The sequence below is a fragment of the Vanessa atalanta genome, chromosome 20 (genome assembly GCF_905147765.1).
Source record: "Vanessa atalanta chromosome 20, ilVanAtal1.2, whole genome shotgun sequence".
Taxonomy (NCBI): domain Eukaryota; kingdom Metazoa; phylum Arthropoda; class Insecta; order Lepidoptera; family Nymphalidae; genus Vanessa; species Vanessa atalanta.
This window is the reverse complement of record NC_061890.1, coordinates 5,698,155-5,714,010: the sequence shown is the minus strand read 5'-3', so window position 1 is coordinate 5,714,010 and position 15,856 is coordinate 5,698,155. Positions and strand designations below refer to the sequence as shown.

The following is a 15,856-nucleotide window of genomic DNA, read 5'->3' as shown; positions in this document are numbered from 1 at the left end:
AATAAGAGTATATTCCAATCTGGATTCTCAGAAAGCCGACTTGCGATGACTGATCCGGCACTACCACCTCCGATTATAATAAAATCATAGCAGTTATAAAGTTTATCAACTGGTACATCTTTTACTCGATGTTCAGCGTCTTCTATGTCTGGCCTGTAGAGATGAATAACCATGCGTAACATTAATATGGATCCCAATCCTGGTAGGAGCCCAAATAGAATCCTCGTACCAGACACTAAAGGTCTCAATGAGAAATTATGACTAGCCATGATCAATAATGTGTGATCACGTTACAATATTTATTCTTTGAATACATTATAATGTCAATTGTTTATTATTTTGCTGATGTAAGTGATGCAAAGTTGTTGATTATAATTGTGCACGTCGTATTTTTTTTTAATATAGAGTAGTTATTATGTTTTGATTAAATTCAGAAACATTCTAGTGCAATGTAAATATGCTCCAAAAGAACTATATTACATATATATTTTAATGTGTAAAACTAAAAATGGGATCTTATTTCTAAGATAATATCTTCCAGGCAATCTTTGGGTAGGAAGTGTTTTGATGCCACCTAATTACTTAAATTAAATTAATAAAAATGGCAAATAGATATCACTTTTAATAATAATAAATACATACAAATTCATAAAAAGTACATAATATATTTTTTAAGATATTATATATTATATATTATAATTAATGATAAATTATTTATATATTTAAACCTATGTACGTAAGATCACGTGACATAATATTAACATTAAATAATAAGTAGAATAAAATATATTAAGTTATAAAAAAGGGGAAGTTTATGAATCATAATAAAATTATAAATATATTTTTTTGATGTGTATTATAATATAGTCTATGTCAATTGTAGTACTTCTAACACAGTAATACATAACAGTCAGCAAAATTAATTTATACCGCAACAGCATTGCGATATACTTGCTTGACCGATTTATCTTTTTAAAACCTTAAACCTTATCCTACTCAACCATTATTGGAATTTAAGAGAGAGATTAAAATAAATAGTCTTTAGCTTAAATAATGTTAAAGTTAGCACTCTATGAAAAATATAAAAGGGACAAACAAACACATATTTTAATAAAACATGTTTCTGCTAAAGACAATGCTAAAGTATCTGTTATTTATACGTTCACAAATACCGGGACAAATTTCTAAGCATTATTTTAAATGAAATCACGTCTTTATATTTTGTTCAATATATTATATGACTGGATGTAATTCACGCAAACAGAAAAAAGGAAAGCAAGGGGAAAAATATAACACATCAATAAAACACAAATGTTTCGTTGTAAAATTAAATTTAATTATATTTTTTTTAATTAATTTATGATATATTTATTTGGAAACATTCTTTGTCTAATTCAATACTAGAGTGGAATTGTCATTGAATTTTATTTAATTTAAGTAGATATATTAAAATTATAAACTAAAATAAATAAATAAGTTATTTTTATGTACAGTACACTTAGAATTATATTTATTTGCGTTTGTACGATTAAATCAGGCGTAGTATCTGGACATCCGACGTTTTAACCAATACTCTTTAATCATATCGCTGCCCTTTTCTCCAATCATAATAATGGGAGCATTTGTATTACCGCTTACTAAATTGGGCATAATACTTCCATCTATAACTCTGAGTCCTCTTACACCATACACTTTTAGTTCGTGATCAACTACAGCCTGGGGATCCCAGTAAGGTCCCATCTTAGCTGTTCCGACAGGATGGTATATTGTACATGTATATTGTCTTATCATACACTCCCAAAACGCATCAGTAAATTTTTGAATATGATGACAACCGGGAAAAACGTATTTGTTAAATACAGAAGCATGTTTTTGGAAAGCCCTTGTTCTTGACACTGAAAATGCAATTTTAACTCCTTCGACTAAAGTTTTTACGTCCATCTCATCGGTCAAATAATTTGGGTAAATATACGGGTAATCGTAAGGATTTGCACTTCTTAATTGAATAAAGCCTTTACTCTTGGGACGCAATAACATTGGGATAATGCTCCATACGTCTAGATTGTTTATCGGCTCAAAAACTGCTCTGTAAAATTTATCGGTTAAGCCGTGAATTTTTCGGAGCTGCTCACCTCCGTCGGAGTTAGTTGCTCCAGATATAAAATGAAACTCTATATCGGGGAAATCGTCTGAAGCATTAACATACTTCGTATTCACGAATGCCAATCCCTCTACTCCACCCATGATCGTTAATGGTCCCTCGCCCATCACTGCATATTCCATTAAAGTGCTCATAGTATGAAGTCTGTTTTCAACAATTGAAATCGGTTTGTTAACCATAAAAGCTAAACCTCCTAAGCCTATATGGTCTTGAAGATTTTTACCTACTTGAAGGTTCTGAATTAATGGTATCCTATGTTTTACTAATTCCTCCGTGGGGCCAATGCCTGATAGTAGAAGTAACTGAGCGGAATTAATGGTGCCGGCTGAAAGAATAACTTCTTTACGAGCTCTTATTCTATATATCTTTTTATTTTTTACAAATTCCACCCCAAAAGCAATCCTCGTTCTCGGATCTATCATGACTTTGGTAACAAAAGAATTGATCGAGATGTGGAGGTTCTTTCGATCCTTTGCTGGTCGCAAAAAAGCTTTTGAGGTAGAACACCGGTGACCTCTCCTTAACGTACCCTGAGCTACCATAAATCCCGTTTGGTTCTCTCCGTTTATGTCTCTGTTGAGGTAACCCATTTCTATTCCAGCATCAATGAAACTCGATACGAGTGGTGTGTGATAAGGAGCTTCTGAAATAGTTAAATATCCTCCAGTGCTGTGATATGGCGTTTTCGCTAAGTAAGGATTCCGATTATCTTCTGATTTCTTGAAGTAATATAAAACATCCTTATATCCCCATCCTTCATTTCCAAGTGATTCCCAAATATCGTAGTCTTTTTTGTTTCCTCTCAAGTATAGCATGTAGTTTAATACTGAGCTTCCTCCGAGAACTTTTCCCCGGGGCCAGTTGCACCGGCCACCTTCCATTGCTAAAATTATATAAATAAGACGACTTAAAAACAAATTGTTAAATTTTATCTATTGTTTTGTCATTGTAGAGTATTACTTAGAGTTGTTATGAAAATAAACTAAAAACCTTACCTAAACAACTAGTTCCTTGAGGTTCAGTCTTATATTTCCAGTCAAGCTTACTAAGTTGCAGGTAGCCTGCCAGTAGAGGCACATCAGATATTTCAGTTTCATCTCCACCTGCTTCTAGGAGGAGAACATTCCAATAACCAATTTCGGAGAGACGATTTGCCACTACGGCTCCTGAAATAAAAAAGTTAGCAAATTTACTTTTAAGCAAATTGTCAAAGGTAGCTTAGATTTAAACGATACATTTAAATAAATTCAATTATACAAGTTTTCACTTAACTAGAAGTGTAACAAAAGTTGTTGTCTTGGTCACATCTTGCAAGCTGAAATAGAGTCATGTCCACTTCACAATTTCTATATAAACGGGGTTGAACTTTAAGAAATAGATTCAGTCCCGATGATCGTGCATATATATGGTATGGACTTTACTCCCAGGATTTCTAAGAGTTTCCAGGAAAACTCCATAACGGTTACCAACATTTTCTCAACAAAATTTGCAATTTTTGTATAAAAAAACTTGTTTTTTAAAGGTATTTTTAATAACAATTTATTGATATTTAAAAAATATTTTTTCAATATTTAAATTAATAATTTATATAGTGTAATATAAATAGGTTTAAATTTGTCACGACACTATTTGACAAGTAACATGGGGTGATCAAATGACGAAAGAAACTAAGGAAGTGTTTTAGTACAACGGTTAATATAACTTTATTTGATCAGTTTTGCAATTGCTGTTCTACACTCAGGAGCCAGAATATATACTATGAGTATTGGTATACATGATAAAATACTTAATAAAGTTTGTGAAAAACTTCAGATTAATCCGCGGGTGAAACTTTTATAAAATTCATTTCCAATATACACATTTTGAGGTGAAGTTAGAGTAAAATAAAAGTTAGTGAAAAAGCAGAGTCGATGAAAAGTGATATTTTAGTAAGATTAAGAGAAGTATAATGCTATGTCTGCCAAGGGTGTCCAATCTTTAGTACCTACTAACCAGCAGATCCAGCGCCTACGACGATGAAGTCGTACTCGGGTAAAAGTCTCGAATCTGGTACATCCGTCGGTCTTCCTTCAGGGTCTGTTTGGTCAAATTGGTAGTAGGCTATCGCCGCAACTAGCATAGGGATGAACCATGCAACCTGAAGTTTATATACATATATTATTAATAACGGTGAAGAAGTAATTTTCTTCTTATTTACTTGGTGGTAGGGCTTTATGCTAGTCCGTCTAGGTAGGTACCACCCACTCATCAGATATTCTACCACCAAGCAGGAGTATCCACTACTGTTGTGTTCCGGTGTGAAGGGTGAGTGAGCCAGTGTAACTACAGGCACAAGGGACAAACATCTTAGTTGCCAAGGTTGGTGGCGCATTGGTAATGTAAGGAATGGTTAATATTTCTTACAGCGCCTTTGTCTATGGACGGTGGTTACCACTTACCATAAGTTGGCCCATTTGCACCTCTATTTACTTATATCATAAAAAAAATACATGGTACAAGCAAACTCAACTCAAACTCAAACTCAAACTCAAGACATCATACATTACACTACACCTTTACATTACACCTTTATACATTACACTACGTTTATTTGACCAGAAAGTGTCAAGCCTAAAGTGAATTCATTTAAGTGTTAGATTATTCGTTTACTTTAAAATTTAACTTCGTGTGATATATATTTTTTACTTTAGTAAACTTTTATATGTACACGATAATAATATAAAATAGTTTTTTATGAAGGAATTATTGAAGTTTGAAACACAAATTGCATTATTGTATCGGGATCTAACGCTGACGAAATCGACGTATTGACGAAAAAATGACAGAAAAGTTTTATTATTTTTCGCCGTAATAAAACCCTATGTTGTTATAAAAGCTCTTTACTTTAATTTTATTATATTCTTCACAAATTATAAATAGCCTATGTCGAACAGACAGACATTTACGCATTATTATTATTTTTCTAATAACATATACAATGAAAGTATGTCGGGTACAATAGTTACCTGCGTACCTGCAGCTGCGATGGTCGTGCCAGATATCACGTCGGCGGCCGCGTTCACTATCGCACTCATTGTTTCTGGAAACAAGGACAGACAGAATAAAGTTAACTGTTGTTTTAAAGGATACGACGTTATAATTTGTAGGATACTAATAATAAAATACTTATATAGTAACCCGAATATTCTGCGCCTCAAAAAACTATTATCACGATCGATTTGTTTTAAACTAAAACATATCACTTCTACGATCTATCTACATTTAAAAGTTAAATCTAAATCAATTCAGTCTTGAAAAAATGTTGCACACTACAATACGAAACGATTTTGATGAAATTTTATTTTCAGCTTCTAAAATTACAATTTCGACAAAATAAGTAAAATCAAACTTACTTTGAGTTATTATCACCAATAAAACTATGATCGAAAATAATACAGACATGACTACCAATTATATAACTTAATTAATAATTAGTGTTTCCATTTTTGATTAAAAACAATTATGTTTACTGTTTTATTATTTTGAATTATTTTTTTATTATTAAAGTTAACTTCTTTGAATGCGGTGAGTAATATGCGGCGCGGTCATTATATTTCAGAAGTTTGTTATTGTTATCTGTAACACACAATGGAAAACAATTTATCAGAAAATCTGATTTTAGTGATAATAGATAGCACGCGAGTCGCATCAGATAATTGTTTGTGTAGAAATTTAAACAGGCATTGCAACGTATACCAGACATTACCTAGTATAGAATGTCACCTTAGGCTTACGTATTAAATAATTATTAAACTAGCTACCCGTCACAGCTTGTAAAATAAGTGACTACATAAGACCTTTATATTGTACATAAAACTATTCGCTGCCGCGGTGCTCGATAGTAGATTTCCAGTCGGCATGATTTTTTCAGACATCTTCACAAATCAGCGTCATGCTTTAGCCTACTTAAACATCAATAAAAATCGCTCATGTATTGCTCTGTATGAAAATCCGTTCGGTACTTTTTGAGTTCATGTTCAGACCGCCGAAAAATGATGTAGAGAGCTATCTTTTATAATATGCAGTGATATTAATTAAACAGTACCCATTTATTCTTAAGCACTTGGAATATATGTTATATAAAATTCATAGATATGAATACGAACTCATGTTTCTTTATATTCGTGCAATTTACATTCGGAAGTAATATACGAAGAATGTTAGTTTTCACGCCTGACCACGCAGGATGGTGACGCACAAGCACCGTTACATACACGTCGCTTTAAGGTGACTTTTAGTGACATACTTTTTTGACCACCTGACTGTCTTATACGTTGTTCTTTTTCAACTCAACTGGTTTAAAATTTATATATATATATATATATATATACATAACGTTGCAATACAAAGACAAATTGATTATAATATATATATATATATATATATATATATATATATATATATATATATATATTATAATCAATTTGTCTTTGTATTGCAACGTTATGTACTATGTATGTAATACATACAATTTACACCTTAGCCAAAGACGTTAAATACGAAAAGGAATACTTTAAAGCAATATTTACTACCCTCAATGCCTTCACCGTTTTCAAGGGCTACAGAGGTATCTTACAAGAATAAACTGTAAACTCACCGCGGAACTCAAGCATGAAATGTCAGAATTTGATATTCTTTAATCATTTTAAAATGTATATAGGGTGATAAATAAATAAGCCAAGGTTGTCAACATTTCAAGGGTGCGATGCAAAATGAATTCTTACAGAATCGCACTGCTGTTAACTGCGTTAGTATGGGTCCTCAGTGACGGCGTATCGCGGACGCCGAAATCCACCGCGTACATAACAAATACTCGAAATGTTTGAACTTGTCCGGATTGCAAGCAGTGACTCAGGACGCACGCTAACTCTATTAACAGCAGTGCGATTCTGGCATGTAGTTTATACATCACCATCCACATTTAATATACAAGTTTTAATATATTGCAAATAGTTTAATAAGCGTTTTTTTTTAAAGAACGCAACGTTTTATTTCCATAATTACTTGGGTGGTTAATATGGTGCAAATAACTTTATAATGTGTATCGTTAAGGCGCATTGCTCTGGATGGGAGACATTAACAGCAATAATTACAATTAATAGGCGCTAACCACGCTTATTGACACATAGATATATAATACTCTTACATAGTAATATTTTTTAAACAAATTAACTAGTTTTTTACCCCTTGGTTATTGGTTAAGTATTAATTATCTAATTAGTAACTTATGAATAAAATAAATATATATTAAGACACACTTCTAAAATAGCATTGTTACCCTAACTGAAACACCTTGCAACCGTAATCGGAATGTGTCTCGTTGAAGTCCTACATGTGGGACGAGCATACGAAGACAGATAGACATGCTGGCCGTGTCTCTATTTACAGCAGGGCTATTACGGTTAAATTAACAGCCTATAAATTTCCCACTGCTGGGCTAAGGCGTCCTCTCCCTTTGAGGAGAAGGTTTGGAGCAAATTCCACCACGCTGCTCCAATGCGGGTTGGTGGATATAAATGTGGCAAAATTTTCGTTGAAATTAGACACATGCAGGTTTCCTCACGATGTATTCCTTCACCGCCGAGCTCGAGATGAATTACAAACACAAATTGAGCACATGAAAATTCAGTGGTGCTTGCTTTGGTTTGAACCCGTAATCATCGGTTAAGATTCACGTGTTCTACTGGGCCATCTCGGTTCTCAGTTGCTTTGCTATTACGGTTGTAGCAAAGCAACCGTTGCTATCAAATATTTGTTTCGGATTGATAAATCAGTATTATGGAGAATTATGCCACAGCATAGGCAAAACCTGATTTATATTTATATGATTTGATATCAATCCGCAACAGATATTTGATAGCAATAGTTGCTATGCTGTAATCGTAATAGCCCTGCAGAACTCTCTTGTTACGTTGGCGTATTAAATGTTACAATCGAAGTGAACGATTACACTTTTTATAGCAATGAATTCGGATATTGTAGAAAGTTAACACACACCAATACATAATTGCGTACGTATTGCCTTCACGTGTGTGCGTTTACATATAGAATAACAATTGTTCCGGTGAAAATAACAAATGTTACGTAACATAACCTAATAAATTATAGATTAATATTTAATTATTTCATAGAGCTATGCTTGATTACTAATAAGTAAAACTAGGACAATTATATTATATTTCAATTATTATGTAATGCGAAAACTCTTCCAGAAGTTACGTCAGTTTTTATTGGTACTCCTATCGGACTTAAAAAAGAGGAGGCAGTTAATTCGTATGTTTGTATGGATATATTCGGGTAAAACTTTTTGTTGATTAAACAGTTTTGATTTATTTTTGTATAAGTATCAATACAGCTCCTATATTTTATTTATAAAAACTTGAATTCAGACTATTTTACGATATTATAATATATTTATTTTTTGCAAATAATATTTCTACAGATAAAATATATTTAAAAAAATCAAACTTTTAGGGCATTTAATTCTATTATTTGTTGAAAATTTTTCAATTGTTAACAGAATAGCAGTTAGTCTGTGGTAGTTACCACCCACTCATCAGATATTCTACCGTCAAACAGTACTACTTATCTATTGTTATGTTCCAGTTAGAGGTTGAGTGAGCCAGGGTAAATACAGTTACAATAGACATGGCATCTTTGTTGCCAATGTTGGTGGTGCATTGATATAAGGAATGTTTATACTAACAGCGCAATGTCACTGGCCGGTGGTAAACACTCACCTTCGGGTAGCCTGTTAGCCTGTCCGACTTCCTATCAAATTTATTTTTATTTATAATAAAATTTTGTTTTTATAATTATTTTGAAAAATCAATTTTGATCAATTTCAAAGTTGTTTTCCTGAACAAATTGTTTACTAATATTATTTTATGTATCATGATTTTAAATGTTCTATTTCAACGAAAAAATAAATAATAATAATATATTATTGTAGTAAAAATAACTAAAATACTGGAGAATTATTTGGCCAATGAAAAAAAAAACGTGAATTATTAAATTTGGGGCTACTCTAATAATAATGACTTAATTAGAGTAAGTCTTTCCTAAATCGTTTTTTTTATTCCAATAAAGAAAAATGACAATACTCTTAAGAATAGCGAACGATTTCATTTTATTACATGTCATTTTATACCATCTCTTATACATATAAACCTACCTCTTGAATCACTTTATCTATTAAAAAAAACACATCAAAATCCACAGATAAACACACAGCGTGAAGCGACTTTGTTTTATACTATGTAGTGTAGCCCAAATATATCGCTAGTAGTATTCCATAATAAAATATGAGTATACATAGAAATTAATAATTATATGTTATTTGAATCAATTTCGTTAACACGAAAAGTGTTTTTAAAAGTCTTAACCAAAGGATGTTTTGATAAGTTTTATATTTCTGATGTCTTCTTCAAAACTTTTATATCCATAACGGTTTAGCTTACATTTTGCTCTATAAATGTCAAACTGAACTGATATGTCTGTTATATCATTTTAAATGACCAAAGACAACACTAATTGACTTACTATTAACTAATTAAATTCATTATTTTTTTTTCGTACGATATATTGTGGTAATTAAATCATTTGTCTAGTGCAATTAATAGATTTTAATTACTTTAGATCGCAGAAATAATCATACTACTTTTAATTTTATTAATGTTTGGTAAAAAATATATTAAAAAAACTATTTATGAAGTGATTATTGTATCACAAAAACGATTATAACTGTCTGAAAACGTGTCATTGACTAAGTTTGGATGACGTTACTTCAGAAATCTTAAAGGTCGTATCGTCATGGAGATTTATAGCGTTTATTACTTTTTAATTCGGAATTTTCCTACAATACAAACTCTATCAAGAATAAAATCAAAAAAATATTTTAACCATTCTGTTGTAAAGGCTAAACTACATTGTTATTTGTTAATTTTTTTTATGTATAGAAACATAAACAAAACTTACCGTCAATATGCTTTCACTCGGGAAAATAAAACAAAGATCACATAGCAAAAACGTTCGTGCACTCGGACTAACCGAAATTTTTCGTGTCATTCCATGTAAAAGGGACAATTACGATTTCACGTTCGAAATTCAAATCACTTTCCGTTCGCCCTTTTTTTAAAAAAAAACTATTCGTTACTTATTTGTAAAATTGACTGCCAGTTTCTAATAAAGAGACTATCAAGTCATATCGCGTGTAAAATGTTTGTAACGGGTACTTTCTTTGAGCGTTGAAACGCAACTCCTGCGCATGTAGCCCGTTATACAGACGACGTTATGGTGGGAGTCTAGAATGTTTACTATCAAAGGAACATTGATTGAACAAGATTTATTTTTATAATTGGAACATATTTTTTTTTAATAGTTGTTTAATTTATATTTAATTAAGAGACATATAAAGGAGCTTCGCCACTATGATATCAATTAATAACAAAAACAATAAACTTTATTACTTAAAAAAGATATTTTATTCATTCAAAATTGATTATGTTTGTAATATTATATTACCGCGTTAATAATATTATTTATTATTATTAAGTAATTATTTTTTCCCTATTTCTAGTTTTTCTTATCTTATCTACATGTGATGTGGGATCTTGAATTTTTTTTTTATTATTACAAAAAAAAAAAAGAAGCGAAGCATTCGATAAACAAGATTCTTATGTTGATAAAGTTTATTATTATAATCGTTACTGAGTATTATGTGATTGATTCGTTAACATAACGTCGGTAAGAGAGAAAGTTTAAAGTAGAGATAGGTATAGAATATCTTCATAAGTAATTGCATAAGTAATATAGAAAAGTGTTTGAAGCGTGTACAGATTGTCACGAAGAGATTAATTAAAAAAAAAACAAAACGAAAACAGGATTTACACGCGCACCATTAAGGGCTGGTTGGTATTCAGGACGTCGTTGTTGCCATGACAACGCTTCAAACAATATTTATATTAGTTTATGGTTTACGCTTCCATCATTTTCACGTATGATTCAAATATGATTATTTAATAATTTAGTAGAGGTTTTTTGTATGTTTACTTGAGAAAATTGCTCAACCAACTTACATAAACATACGTTTCGGAGAAGATTTTTTTATATAATATACTAGTCGTCGTCGGCGGCTTCGCCTGTGTTTTAGGGTTTTTTAGTCAGATTTTAGTCATAAAAGAGTAGTCTTCCTTGGAATTCAAGCTTGTTTCATATTAAATTTTATTAAATTCGGTTCAGTAATATATATAGTAATATTAAGAAAGACAGACAGACATTACTTTGGCATTTATGGTATTGGTATAGATAATTGTATGAGAAGTTGCCCTTCGCACTTTCACTCGCTTAAAATTTAGTCTATTGACGTGACAATGATAAATTTAATGTTTTTATTATTAATAAGTTTCCTCAGTTCAATTGAAACAATTTAAATTATTTATTGTTAATTTGCTAGAACATTCTATTAGTACAAACCCTACATTGATGATTTCGGAGAAAGTTAAACAATTTATCGCCAGCTTCTAATTTATATAATGGTTTATAAATTTTCTCCTATTTGTCGGTTTGTTAATAACATAAATAGTAATCTAGACATTGTGTCTGTCATTGTATAAATTGTATAATTATAAATGTTTTATTAATTTGTGTTATATTAGACGTCACCTATCTTCGCTCTCGTTTTTGGTCGTTAGGTATTAATAAGGAATCCTTCCTTGGAATTCAAACTTGCTTTATATCAAGTTTTATCAAATTCGGTTTAGTTGTTTGGCCGTGAAACAGCAACAGACAGACAGACAGAGAGAGTTCATTTCGCATTTAAAATATATTCTCTACATATATTTTAAATGCGTAATTGCACCTGATTAATAATTTCAACAGTTATAATGTAATTTAAAAGTTATTATGTATTTTCTTGTTTATTTTGAATGCAAGTGCAAATATATTTTTAATGATCCAAATACAACGATTAAAGTATGTTAGGTATTCTTTATTCCTTCGATTTTCACTCCGTCTACGTTGAGTCATAGCAGTATCTCTTATTTAAGAGAAAGCGAATCAAAGTTGATCCCGAACCGTTGGTAAAACCCGTCGGTGAACCTGGGTTAATGCCCTTAGATGTAATTTCTTACGATTGTTGAAGTTGTGCTCATAATATAATATATACATAGCTTTATATATTCCTAATATAAAGCTATGTTTATGTACTTGGACGTGCAATAGTAATAAAAAGTAGAAGTAGTACTTAGAAGTGGGTAACAGGAAATTTTAAAGTTAAAAAATGTATTTGCCTCACGTTTCTGCATATCTGATAATATCAAAAAGCAACTTGAAATTAATGAGTGTTTTATTTATATTCGGGCTTAAACTCTGTCGTGTCTTCTTTATTATTGGGTGGAAGTTTACAACAGAGTTGCACATGACGTGACCAGTGAGTAAGCGGTCCCAGACAGGTCACATGCTCAGCGGTCCCTTTGATGCAGGACTCACATTTAGAGCACTTGTTTGCTTAACTTTGCTTACTTATGAACCGAAAAGTGGATTTGTGTGTATGGTAGGGTTAAAAAATGGTGTGGATGATTAGGAGTTTTTAGAAATCGGTTCGAAAAACGTACAAATAAAATTAATTCCCACTCAAACATAATTTCCTTGAATAAGTATACGTATTTACAAGGTTTAAAATTCAAATATACCTAAGACAAAATATATAAGTAAGTTACATACTGTTTACGTCCCACTGCTGAGCAAAGGCTGGTCTTCCCTTTAAAAGCAGTTTTGGAGCTTACTCTTCCACGCTGGTCCAATGCGGTTTGGTGGATAACGTGGCAGATTCTCATCTCACGATGTTTTCTTTCACCGTCCAGCATGAAAAGCATTATAATGAGTACCTGATTTCATCAGAATTGTTTAAGATTTACGTATTTTAACCAAAGGGAACTGACAGCCTATTACGGGCGAGTGAATGAAATGTTTAACACACAGAAAATGATTTTGTTGATGTTAAATTTAAATTAAATTTCCTTCTTACAGGTGGCTGTTTCGGGTCTACTCAGAAGCGAACGATAGTAGGGGGATTTGCGTGGGCTTGGTGGCTTGTCACTGATGTACAGCGTATATCTCTTGAGGTCAGTCATTTTGGTTTCAAACATTTACATTACATATTTTTATTAAACTCTAATTTGATTCTCATTTTACTTGGTGGTAGGGCTTTGTGCAAGCCCGTCTGGGTAGGTACCACCCACTCATCAGATATTCTACCGCCAAATAACAGTACACTGTATTGTTGTGTTCCGGTTAGAAGGGTGAGTGAGCCAGTGTAATCACAGGCACAAGGGACTTAACATCTTAGTTCCCAAGGTTGGTGGCGCATAGGTGATGTAAGGAATGGTTAATATTTCTTACAGTGCCTTTGTCTATGGGCGGTGGTGACCACTTACCATCAGGTGGCCCATATGCTCGTCCGCCAACCAATTCCATAAAAAAAAAAATTCATTGAAGCTAGATTAGTTGTATAATAAAACATATTCTAATACACAAGTAATATGTCACCTAGCAACCAACGCAAATCTTTTCTTTTTGAGATAATATTTGTTTTAATTTAAATCGTTAATAAATTTTCGTTTTGAATTAAGAACGTTAATAAATTTCCAGGTTATGACATTAAATCCAATGTGCGAGTATGTGGAAACTGCACAAGGAGTTCCGTTAACGGTCACCGGAGTCGCTCAGTGTAAGATCATGAACGAAGATGAGTTGCTAACAACGGCCTGCGAACAGTTCCTTGGGAAGTCCGTTAAAGAGATCAAGATGACTGTGCTGCAAACTTTAGAAGGTCATCTGCGTGCAATATTGGGTAAGTGATTAGTGTCTACTTTTTTAGAAGGATTCTCTTCGCTCTACAGGGTGTTTAATTTTTTTACAGTGCATACACAAAAAAATAATGAGTTACAAAAGAGTTAAATTTAAATTATGAATATAATCTATACTGATATTATAAAGAGGTAATTTTGTTTGCTAGCGATATGTTGGTGATAAACTCCAGCACTATTGATCGAAATAAAAAAAAACACTGGTAATTTCTTTTCTTTTATGTAATTAGCATAAATTATGTTTATACCATATAATTTTCTTTATAATAAATTGTACCCGAGCGAAGCCGGGGCTGGTCGCTGGTATATTCACAAATAAATAGCATATAGAATATGTAATCCACGCCATCTATTTCTACATAGGATTACTAACGAAGCCAGTCAGTTCTTTAAAACCAAACGTTCTCAGCTTTTTATGCGAGTTCGCATAGATGGCGCTAGTTGTAGTATGGCGCTAATTTCCAATTTAAATATAATCAATAATATTTGTTTTTTTAAGTTATGGCAACAGAAAAAATACAAAAATAGTTTTCAGTTACTTTATTTTCATTAAAAACTTTTGTATAGGGTTGAATTTACGTCCAACGATTTCGGAACGACTGTTTTTATTGTTCACTTATGGAGTATGCATTTATCGATATTAATAATAGAAATGCGAATGTCTGTCTGTCTCTCCGGACAAACCACTCAACTGAATTCGATGTAATTCGGAATGGAGCAAGCTAGATATATTCTTTTTTTATACCTAACACCTAAAGACATCCCCTAAAACGCGAAAGAAATCCAAGGCGACGACTATTATTACATAAACGTATATATATGTTAAGAAATCATGTATTCATTAGGAGACGTTTGTTTTGTAATGACCAACTAAAAAGCTAACTATCCTGTATACATAAAACTTAGACAAAAAGAGGTAGTTTTGAAGAAGGTTTTAGTATCGTAGGAACATTGTAACACATGGTCGAGCAGCACAACGTCTGTCAACAGTTTTGCTTGGAAATAAAAAAAATCATCCTCACTGGCCATTTGTCAATAATAGGGATATCTTGAGGTATTCCTTGATTATTGTCCTATTTAACTATTATAAAGTTATTATTATTTTTACAATCTTCTGGCATGGAACCTACTCTATCATAGCCTTCTGGCGTACTGTCAAATATAATAGATGACTGACATTTAGACATAGACAATTTTACTGTTTTTTATATTTGTAATATGCATTTTTTATTTTATTTCTTTCATTCATTTTTTCTAATACGTCATGTGTGTCGTGTCTTGGGATACATTGGTTTCTTAATATTCATTATATTTTTACTCAGAATTTATAAATCACAATATTAAACATTTTTACGTACATATACATCAATGATTAATCAATTAGGTACTCGGTTGTAGATTTTCGTGTAAGCCCTTAGCCCATCTACACTTATCGCAAGTTACCTTTAAATTTAAACTGTTATAATCAGTATTGTTGTGCTCCGGTTTGAAAGATAAGCTTATCAGTGTAACTACAGACACAAGGGACATAATACCTTAGTTCCCAAGGTTATCAATACCTATGTGACTACTTACCACCACGTGACCTATTTCCCTGTCTGTTTGTTACCTCGTCACGTCAAAGCCACTGAAATGATCGTTATGAATTTTGACATTAAAATAGCCCACAGACTGGATAAGTACATAGGCTTGTAAATTATGCGATTAACGAGATAATAAATTTGAAACGGACGGTCTTGAATTTGCTTGAAAATGTCTAATAGTCAAACGGCTTTACTTATAAACGTTC

The 15,856-nt window shown here is 32.0% G+C and overlaps 2 protein-coding genes across 2 annotated transcripts in view; one reads left to right on the top strand and one right to left on the bottom strand.

The window, feature by feature from the left end:
- Positions 1 to 15,856, top strand: part of LOC125071746 (flotillin-2) — a 251,237-nt gene that overhangs the window by 189,893 nt on the left and 45,488 nt on the right. Inside the window, exons 2-3 of the mRNA XM_047682104.1 lie at positions 13,229 to 13,323; positions 13,850 to 14,051. Of these exons, the coding sequence (XP_047538060.1) occupies positions 13,229 to 13,323; positions 13,850 to 14,051 (297 nt within the window). The remainder of the gene's footprint in view (positions 1 to 13,228; positions 13,324 to 13,849; positions 14,052 to 15,856) is intronic.
- On the bottom strand, positions 1,534 to 5,235 carry LOC125071739 (glucose dehydrogenase [FAD, quinone]). Its single transcript, XM_047682093.1, has 4 exons — positions 5,167 to 5,235; positions 4,154 to 4,298; positions 3,157 to 3,327; positions 1,534 to 3,044 (listed from the first exon to the last, which is right to left on the bottom strand). Exons 1-4 carry the CDS (start codon positions 5,233 to 5,235, stop codon positions 1,534 to 1,536), a joined length of 1,896 nt encoding a protein of 631 aa, XP_047538049.1.

Bases quoted from the DNA above. Each gene is read 5' to 3' on its own strand.
- LOC125071739 (XM_047682093.1), bottom strand. From the start codon at position 5,235: ATGAGTGCGATAGTGAACGCGGCCGCCGACGTGATATCTGGCACGACC. The intron at 4,299-5,166 runs GTAACTATTGTA...TATAAACTTCAG, and splicing joins TCGCAGCTGCAGGTACGCAG to GTTGCATGGTTCATCCCTAT. The intron at 3,045-3,156 runs GTAAGGTTTTTA...ATATAATTTTAG, and splicing joins TCAAGGAACTAGTTGTTTAG to CAATGGAAGGTGGCCGGTGC.